General features: G+C 37.8%; 1 protein-coding gene across 1 annotated transcript in view; it reads left to right on the forward strand.

The window, feature by feature from the left end:
• POLQ (polymerase (DNA directed), theta) overlaps nucleotides 1-10,111 on the forward strand; it is a 149,520-nt gene extending 139,409 nt beyond the window's left edge. The window contains exons 29-32 of the mRNA XM_011950860.1: nucleotides 1,757-1,881; nucleotides 5,574-5,727; nucleotides 8,499-8,614; nucleotides 9,115-10,111. Of these exons, the coding sequence (XP_011806250.1) occupies nucleotides 1,757-1,881; nucleotides 5,574-5,727; nucleotides 8,499-8,614; nucleotides 9,115-9,228 (509 nt within the window). The 3' untranslated portion in view covers nucleotides 9,229-10,111. The remainder of the gene's footprint in view (nucleotides 1-1,756; nucleotides 1,882-5,573; nucleotides 5,728-8,498; nucleotides 8,615-9,114) is intronic.
• The last annotated feature ends 536 nt before the right edge of the window (nucleotides 10,112-10,647 follow it).

Raw genomic sequence — 10,647 nt, forward strand, 5'->3', positions numbered from 1 at the left:
AATGGCCAATATTAAAAACACCATCTTTTACATTGTTCATTTAATTGTAAAATGGTAAAAGTACTTTGGAGAACAGTATGGCTCTTTTGAATAAAGTTAAACATCCATTTAACTATATAATCCTGCAATTCTACTATCAGGTATTTGCGCAAGAAAAATGAAAGCATGTCCAAAGGAAGGCTCGTACATTAATATTATAGCAGCTTTATTCACAACGGCCAGATACTGAGAACAGGCCACACGTCTATCAATAGCAAAATGTATAAACAAATTTTGTTATACGTCCACAATGGAATAGTATAGATCAAGAATAGTAATTAAATATTGATACTCAGTACAATATTGATGATTCTTAAAAATGTTTTTCTTAGCAAAAGAAGGCAAACACAAATGAGCATATACAGTGTCATTCAATTTGTATGATATTTATGAACATGAAACTCTTAAGAGTGTCATAAAGCAGATGAGTGAGTTTCTGAGGGTGATCATGGGGCCTGACTATAAAGGGAGATGAACATGTTTCGTATCTTGTAGTAGTAGCTGCAGGGGTGTGTACATTTGTTAAAATGCCTCAGACTGTTTAAAGTGAGTGCGTTTTGTTGCATGTAAATTATACCTCAGCACTGATTGTTTTTTAAAGTAGCTCTTTGAGTATTTGGAGGTCTCATCAGAGTTCGGTAAGAGATTTTGTAGAGGTGCAGCCTCCTAAATCTCACCATTTTCTTTCCTCTTCACCTGAAAATATCACAATAATTCTTAAACAGAAAAAGATGAGAGTCTGATGGCTTTTGGAAATTCCCATGCTATTGATCACATATTGCCAACAGCAAAGGATTCATCCTGGAGATGCTTAAGACATAATGACCAACCCAGATTGCAAAGGATGAATGCTGGTCTAGGAAATACGAATACGTTTGAATACTACACTACACATAGTCTTTTTTAATTTTAAGAAGTGGGTCGTGTTTATTCCTAGTGAAATATTTATCATAACTCATGCATTCATTTCAGGAAGGTCCTACTTTGGATCATAGTGTAGATGGTAACAAGGAGCTATTGAAATGTTTTAAACCTAGGAATAAGATGAGAGAGTAAAAGGGGATTCACACAATCAACAGAAGCTTGTGAAAAGTGATGGGGAATAATCTTAAGATCCTGGAGTAAAAACACTTGGATATCTGCCCTGTTCTGGAATTTTTAGTTTTATGTTTTGTTTTTGTTGTTGTTACTCAAAAAACAAAGGCCACGTACAGTGCCTCACACCTATAATCCTAGCACTTTGGGAGGCTGAGGTGAGCAGATCGCTTGAGCTCAGATGTTTGAGACCAGCCTGGGCCACATTACGAAACCTCATTTCTACAAAAAATACAAAAATTATCCTGGCATGGTGATGTGGTGCCTGTAGTCCCACCTACGCAGGAGGCTGCGGTGGGAGGATCACCTGAGCCTGGGGAGATCCAGGCTGCACTGAACCGTGATGGCACCACTGCACTCCTGCCTGGGTGACAGAGTGAGCAAGATCCTGTCTCAAAAACAAAAAAACCCAAAGAGTTAGAGTATTTCATTTCTAAAGTCTCTTTTATTTCTAACTTTTTGAGTCTAGAAAAGGTGAAAGTTTGTATGCCTGGTTTGACGATATGATATTAATGTTAAGAATCATGGTGGGGTTTTGGTATATTTTGCTATATTTAAACCAATGAATAAAGTGAAGGATATACTTCGGTTCTAATTAATTATTTCTGTATTTTCTTTGTAGGGATTAATCAATTCATGAGAGAGACAGTGAAAAATTGTAAAAGAGATGGGTTTGTTCAGACCATTTTGGGAAGGCGTAGATATTTACCAGGAATCAAAGACAACAACCCTTATCATAAAGCTCACGTATGTTGAAATTTTTTAGGAATTTTAACTTAACAGTTCAATGACATGTACTTTTTCAGCAGAGTAAATACTACAAATGTCCATTTTAGGGATTACTGGCATATTAATTGTATCTTCTGTGTAGACAAAGTCAACCACTGGTTTCATTAAGGACTTCTGAAGTGATGGCACATGCCAGTATTTGCTGAACAGAGTCTGGGGGATTAATGTAAACGTGTCTTTACTTAATAATACTTTAAACGTTCTGTTGCAGTAAACCAATTATTTATTAGCTTAGGTAATAAGTTGTAAATAAACAACTTTTACATTTGCTAATTATTCTTTGTTTCCTATATCATATATTAATTTATCATATCATACCAAATTGCTAACATTCCTCAGAGTTTAGCCAGTCACTAAATTTTGATTAATTTTTGATTCATTCTACTTGTTTGCTTATTTTAAAAGCACTATCTGGCCAGGCACGGTGGCTCATGCCTGTAGTCCCAGCACTTTGGAAGGCTGAGGCAGGAGGATTGCTTGAGCCCAGGAGTTTGAGACCAGCTTGGGCAACATAGTGAGACCCCCATATCTACAAAAAAAAAAAAAAGTTAACTGACTGAGGTAGTGCATACCTGTAGTCTTAGCTACTTGGGAGGCTGAGGTGGGAAGATTGCTTGAGCCCAGGAATTGGAGGCTGCAGTGAGCCACGATTGAACCACTGTATTCCAGTCTAGGTGGCAGAATGAGACCCTATGTTAAAAAAAAAAAACAAAAAACTATCTCGTCAGAGATTATTAGGATATCACAAATAGTGAATAAGGTTATTTTTAACAGCATTTAAAAGATTTATTGATATTTGCTCAAATTATGTTTAAGTCTCTTTCTGAATTCATTGGGATTCATGAGAGTATTCTGTGTACCCGAGTATTTAAGCTTCTAGTATAGTTCAAATCTTCCTATTTTAACTAGATGTTTTCTGCCCTTCACCCATAACTTTGTGTTTTAGTGCTCATTAGACATTGCATGTAGTGAAAATACCCAGCTAAACTTCTGTCTGGAGCTCAAAGCCTTCCGAGCATTAATGCTTTTAGGGACTGTGGAAGAATAGTTGGCTTTTTGTTACTTCTTTACTCTCTAGCCTCTCATATATCCACATGCAAATATCAGATATTTATCAGGCTTTTACCATATCTCTAAGTGAACTAGTAACTTTAGTTGATGGACTAGGAAACCTAAGTTTTAAGTCTTGGAAGAGATAATGCGAGCAAAAAAAAAATATATGAAAACATCATTGATATACTTAATTATTTAGGTTTCAGGAAGAAGGAAAGACTTAAACAGATTCTTGAAGGCTATTTAAAGTTTAGGCTGTTGGGAATGAGAAAGGATAACTGAGTGAGGACTGGCTAGAAGCCAAACTGGTAGGAATGGAGAGTTTGAGTTGTCACGTAGGGGTAGATAATTTTCTCCTGGATAGATGGAGCCAGCTGGAAGCTAGCTAGGAGACTAAAAGGCTTCTTCTAAATGACAGAAGGCTTTTAATGGCAGGCTGAGAAATTTGGACTTGATCTAATAGGAATTGATTATGTTTTCTGGAATTTACATGATAAAACATGGAATATGTAGTTATTAATGTAAATGAATCATATGTTTGTGAAAATTAATATTGCACCTGAAGATGTGAGAGAGTAATAAGACTTTTTCATGCCAAATACTTCAGTGTTAAAGTTCTGATTCATCATGTTGCTGCTGAGGAAAAAAATTCCAGCCCTCTGAATTAGGAATAGAGTAAACATAACCAGGTTGTTTTTTGGTTTTTGTTTGTTTTGGTTTTTGCTTTTGTTCAAACTTTTGTTGTACTGAAAAGTACATTCTCACACATACAGAATGTAGATTTCACTAAATTATCACAGAGCTACACCTGTGTAACTACCACTCAGGGCAAGACATAGAATATTGGCAGTGCCCCAAAAGCGCCCCTCATGTTTCTTCCTTATCACCCATCGCCTTCCCAGAAATAGCCACTGTTATAACTTCTAACACTGTAGTTTTGTTTTGTATTTTTTTGAGCTCCATATATATCATATATGTATATTTTTGTATCTAGCTTCTTTCAAAATTACGTGGGTAAGTCATTCTTGTTGTTTCATGTAGGAACAGCTGTATACTGTTATATGAATATACCATAATTTATCTATTTTTCTCTTGGTAAGAACTTGGGTTTTCAGTTAGAAGCTAAACTATTGTGTTTTTGAACATGATTGTACAAGGTTCTTGGTGCACATATACATGCATTTATGTTTGGTAAAGACACAGTGGTAGGATTGCTGCATATTTTCAACTCAGTAGATAAAGCTAAATTGTTTTCTGTGGAGATTACAGCAGTTTGTCCTCCCATCGTAAGAGTATGTGAGTCCTCAATGCTCTGCATTCTTGTCGACACTTGCTATTAAGCTAATATAATTTTAGCTATTCTGATGGGTATAAAGTAGTGTCCTGTAGTTTTAATTTGTGTTTCCTTGGCTGCTAGTGAGGTAACCTTACAAATGAGCAACCTTATAAATGTGTTATTAGCCATTTAGTTATTTTTTCATGGGTAAATACCTATTCTGGCTTTCTTTTTAAATTTTCTGTTGAGTTTTCTGCATTTTTTCTTATCAATTTGTAGGAACCTGTTACTGGTTACATGTGTAGAAAATATTCTCTCCCACATTGTGTGTGGCCTTTTCTCCTTCTCATTAGTAATTTTAGTTGCGGAGAGAGGTTTTTGTTTTATTTTGTTTTTCTTAAAGACAGGGTCTCACTGTGTTGCCCAGGCTGGTTTCAAACTCCTGGCCTCAACTGTTCCTCTTGCCTTAGCCTCTTGAGTAGCTGAGATTACAGGCATTTCATATACTACAAGTTGGGTACAGCTCAGGTGACAGAGGACTAGAGAATACCTCTCATGTTACATTGACGCCCCCCCTCACCTTTTTCATTTTCTGAGACATTTTGGGGCACTGGGAATGATATTCATATATAGATTATACCTGGATATTAACCTAAACTGCCTCCTCTACTCTTCCAAGATGATTAATTTTAGTAGGCATGGTTCCCTGCCAAAAAGCACTTGGCAGCAGTCATTTCAAGGAAGTTATAACTGAATACCCAGGGATCTAGGATGTGCATTTTCACTAGCTCCTAAGGATTTGCCTCAGCAGCCCATGAAAAGCTCTAATTCACATCAGAGGGCTCCATACCTGCTGGGCTCAAACTCTATAAGACCAAGAGGCCATTGGTTATAGAGGGTGTGCTTAGGACATTCCAACCCACATCCCAAAGAATGATATTCTACTTATTTAGGATTAAGATTATTTTGAGGAGTAGATCTTTTAGAATGATGCCTAGAACAGCTGGAACACTGATGAGTCAAATACATTCTAAGTGCAAAGTAGTTTTTGGATCCTAACTAAGTAGTCGAGATACCTAAGTTGAAGCAATCTGACCTTCTTATATTTTTGTCTGCCCTAATGTGGAAACCCCAGAATCTAGAGCCCTGGATCATGATAGTTGTTATTCTTAGAATGCATCCTGATAGTTGGTGTTCTGGGTCACATCTCAGTCCAGCTTTCCAGTCTGGCTGCTAATGTGAGCACTGATCTGTGGACACTGAAGGAAGGTATATCCATGTTGGCATATCTGGTGGAGCACCTGTTAATTGTTTTTTATAGGCTGAGCGTCAAGCTATAAACACAACAGTCCAAGGATCGGCAGCTGATATTGTCAAAATAGCCACAGTTAACATTCAGAAGCAATTAGAGACCTTCCACTCAACTTTCAAATCCCATGGCCATCGAGAGGGTACGCTCCAAAATGACCGAACAGGTTTGTTCATGGATGAGTCCTATGCTGTGACATGGTGAGAATAATTATATCAGAAATGTAAATGGGAAGTATTTTTTATTTTATTTCTCAACAGTTCTCAAATGTTTTGGTCTCATGATGTCTTTAGACTATTAGAAATCATTAAGGATTTCAAAGAGCTCTTGTTTTTGTGGGTTATGTCTATATATTTACCATATTATAAATTAAAACAGAATTTTAAAACTCACCTGTGAGCTGTGCTCTTATAAGAAAATGAAACTGAAAAAGGCAAATAGCCTCATAGTGTTATTATGAAAGTAATTTTGACTGCAGATTTTGGGATCATCTGTGGTCTTCAGACCATATTTTAAGAACATGTTGATTTTCCTATTTATGACCTTCAGTGTTCTCTGGTCTTAGAATATACTCTTGATCTCTTTATCACATATGTTACTTTGCCGACATTGTTTTCTTGTTCTTGTTTTCAGAATATTTTCCCTGAGTTTTCGCTTTATTGCTTGGATAAATTATTTCTTGTACTAACAAGTACAGTGGAATTTTCTTTTTTTCTTCTGTCACATGTCCATAGTTCTGCTTTAAATACTATTTCACTGTCACTGAGATTGTCAAACCATGACAGCAGACATTTTTTTTTTTTTTTTAAGTCGGATTTTCACTGTCACCCAGGCTGGAGTGCGGTGGCACAATCTCAGCTTACTGCAACCTCTGCCTCCCAGGTTCAAGGGATTTTCCTGCCTCGGCTTCCCAAGTAGCTGGGATTACAGGAGTATGCCATCACGCCTGGCTAATTTAAATTTTTTTTTTTTTTTTTTAAGTAGAGAAGGGGTTTCACCACGTTGTCCAGGCTGTTCTAGAACTGCTGACCTCAAATGATCTGCCTGCCTTGGCCTCCCAAAGTGTTGGGCTTACAGGCGTGAGCCATCATGCCCAGCCAGGAGGCATGTTTTAAATTTTCCTGGAAAGAAAATTGGTGCATACAGAGGAAGAAAAAGCTGCTAGAGATGGGGCAGAAAGGTGGTGGTCAGTTGTTGAGGATAAGATTTGCTATTTCTAGAAGAGACATACATACAAGTTATAGAGAATAATACAGTCAGTTATAACGTGTTCACTTAGGTACGAAAATATGTAGATACAGAAGTTTATTTTCTCATTAAAGGATTATTAATTTTGTCATCAGTCCCCCCCCAAAATATCTGAGACCCCTCATTCATTTTGAGTGTGGGACTATGTGTGTATATACACACACATACACATTTATATTTAATAGAGAGATAATATAATTAAACTTATTTGGGGAGTAATACTGTGCTGTGTGCTTTGGGGATTTAGAAATAAAAGTTAACGATCTATGTTTAAATTTAAGGTCTATTTAAGAAAGGAGAGGAAGGTGTGATACTTGACTAAAGTATTTTTATTAATTCCACACAGCAGAGTGATAAATGTCAAAATGAGGATACAGACAATAATGACTTTAAGAGTCAGTGGAAGGCGATATGACTCTGTCACTAAGGATGGCTTCATGGTGTCATGCCAGCTTAAAGTGGTGCTAGGTCAGTGGGATGAAAGGAAGGTGAGCATGAGGAAACAGACCACATGGGGAACAAGAGCATCATGGCATTCTGCGTCAGAAGCCAGGTAGCCAAGGGAAATCAAGAGGTCTAAGCCATGGTCATCAGAAAGCTAGAGCATCAGAAAGCTAGAGCATCCAAGCTAAAGCTTGGCTCAATGGTGTGAGCCAAGTGTAGCTTCATGGGGCAGATCAGATTTCAGCCGATCTGGTGAGCAGAGGTACAGCCTTTGTAGTCCTAGTGTGGAAGCAGCTTGCTCCAGCCTCAGGTGCTTTTGTTTGCTTACTGTGTGAGAGCCACCTCTGAGCAAACTGGCACTGCAGATAGTGACAGTTGAAGAACTCTATCTCTGAGGGAAGCACCAGATACCGAGGGAGAGGGTACTCATGCTGGACCTGGAAGATAAGTAGGGAATTTGGACAACAGAAAGGAAGATGTCTGCTGTGAGGTTTAAGCAAACAAGTAAAAGGCAGTTCCAGTAAAGGTGTTCATGTGGAGCTTTATCTTTTTGGGCAGAAGGGCATAATCTCTACCACTAGGTCCAGCTACTGGGGAAATAGTAACTAAGTCTAGTATATATTTTGAAGTTACAGCTACTGGAAGGTATGGATTATCTCCACAGAAAAACGTACAGACGTAGACTCTTATATATAACCGCGAGGGGTTTATGTAGTCTCTGAAGTCCACTTTGGGAGCCTAGGTTTAGAATTACTTGTTTAGAGAGTGTACGGTTCAACTGGGGAAGCACCAGTTCTATCATGATGACACTTCTGGCCATACAAAGACATGAGGGGGTGTCCCCCTTAAGAAACACTGCATAACAATATTAGTTTGCTTTCCTGGGGCAGGAATCAGGCTCCATACCTTCCTGGTGCTATTACTCAGGTGGTGGTAGGGGGACTCCATGGAAAGAGAAAATGTTAGTTATTCGTGAGAAGTAAATTGGACTAGAGCTTGGATCAGAATTCCTCACACCCCATTTACTGACTTCTTCGGGAGACTCCTTTCTGGGAGGAAGTTGGTGAGTTTACACTGGATAGTTAGGATAGGTAGCAACCAGCAAGTAGTTATTTTCCTGATAGTTCTTAATCTTGTGTGTTCTAATCTTTTCATTAACATTCCTCAGTTAGTCAGAATCTCTAAAAACATTCTCCTATGACTCAGCGACTTGCTGATCAGTTTTGCTCCTTTTTCATGAAGCAGGATTGTTACGAAAGAGAAAACTGCAAGGGATGTTCTGCCCAGTCAGAGGAGGCTTTTTCATCCTTCAGCTCCATGATGAACTCCTGTATGAAGTATCAGAAGAAGATGTTGTTCAGGTATTTTTGCAATGCTTGTGTCTATTCTACAGGAAGCTAAGACACTGTATTGTCAGGCTGACAGCTTTTTTTCCTATGCATGAGGATTTTGGAACTCTACCCTAGCCCCAGGATGGCTGTATAAATGTTGAGTCCTTACAGGTAGAAAAGTTGCTAAGAGTGTTCCATTTTGTACTATTTCTTGATAAGTGAAGAAATTGCCAATGCAGAGATGTTTTTGTCTTGGAGGAATTAAACAAAAATTTGGAGTCTTTCCCTGAGGGTTTCCAACTCCAAGCATTCTAGCAAAAACTTTCAGAAACTCCTGCTCATCAGTGAAGAAGAGTTTGAGATGTCTTTTTATGTATTTATTTTTATTTTTATTTTTTCTGATTTAGCATTTTAAGCACCACTGGGTGAAGAGCTCCAGTGTGGCTTATAACCTGCTCAGGGGATGACTTGGGAAACATTCTTTGACTGAGCAGAGAGTTTGTTAACCTCATTTTTTTTTTTTCCCTTAGGTAGCTCAGATTGTCAAGAATGAAATGGAAAGTGCTGTAAAACTGTCTGTGAAATTGAAAGTGAATGTGAAAATAGGTGCCAGCTGGGGAGAGCTGAAGGACTTTGATGTGTAACTGTGCTGCTGATGAAGTCCTTCCAGGGAAGCCTGTGCAGATACAGTCATCTGGAAAGAACAGAGATTACCCTTTCACCTACCTCGGGAAAACAAACTTTCAAGTCTTGATAGACTTAGCCTAGTGATTTTATAGTGAGAGTTTCAAACTATATATTAGGGTCTGTCTTTGTAGCATCTTCTGGAAGAGTGGGGGAAGTAAAATACCAAGTATAATAGTTACATTCACTTTTAAAGAGCATCTATGAATTTGCCTTTTGTAATTTACTGTGGCTTTAAACATGTTCCGAACAGATGCTTGAAATATGCACTTAGCACTTTGGCTCCTCCTCTATCTGGGTAAACTATGAAGAAAATGAAGCTGCTGCCTCTATCGACCCCGACAGGAGCCACAGGCAGATAAAGATTTGGTTTCACCCTGGTGGTGTTAGGCATTGTGTGTGACTTTTTTTCCTCTAATATCAATTTTAGAGTACTGAAATAGTATTTTAAAATAGTATTGGCTAATAAATTATGAATTCTATAAAGTGGTAAGACTTGGTGTAGTTGGAGTCTAGGAATGAATATTCATGAAATGTTTCTTATTGCTTTTCCTTCCCTAATTCATACAATGAATGTATTTGGAATACTTACATATTATAAAATAAACTATGCCTCTTCAAGAGGTATCCTGTTCTGTAAGATCAGATGTTTTTATTGCAGGTAAATATAATACTGCCAGAGACAGAAAATACCCCCTTATCAGTCCCTTAGTGCCTCTTTCTATTTGTGGCATCGTGAGAAAACCCATGCTGAAAAGACTGTACTTTGTGATCCCAATCAGAGGGGTGGAGCTGATCTTTTGCTGTTGAAATAAAGTGAATTTATGTGAAACTTTATATCAACAATTGTTTTGTTAAAAATTGTAGTTGGTCTAAGAGTGTCAGAAACCCATGTCCCTTATTTAGTTACTCCATAGCTTGTTCATAGAAAGCACTAATTATATTCTTAATCAGTTACCAGAAGAGCTCTTTTATGTTTATTAATCAGAATAATGAAAAAAAGATAGTTGCTTTAGAAAGTGTAATGCATTATCAGTAGTTGACTATTAATGCATAAGAGACATAGTTTTTTTTGGGGAGTGAGAAAGGCAGAGATGGCAGCAGTAAGAGGGAAGATAAATCATTCTTTCTTTTGCCATATTTACCTGTACTATGTTTCTTTTTTTATTATTATTATACTTTAAGTTCTAGGGTACATGTGCACAACCTGCAGGTTTGTTACATATGGATACATGTGCCATGTTGGTGTGCTGCACCCATTAACTCGTCATTTACATTAGGTATATCTCCTAATGCAATCCCTCCCCCCTCCCCACAATAGGACCCAGTGTGTGATGTTCCCCTTCCTGTGTCCAAGTGATCTCATTGTTCAATTCCCA

Source organism: Colobus angolensis, unplaced genomic scaffold, assembly GCF_000951035.1.
Source record: "Colobus angolensis palliatus isolate OR3802 unplaced genomic scaffold, Cang.pa_1.0 Scaffold31, whole genome shotgun sequence".
NCBI lineage: Eukaryota > Metazoa > Chordata > Mammalia > Primates > Cercopithecidae > Colobus > Colobus angolensis.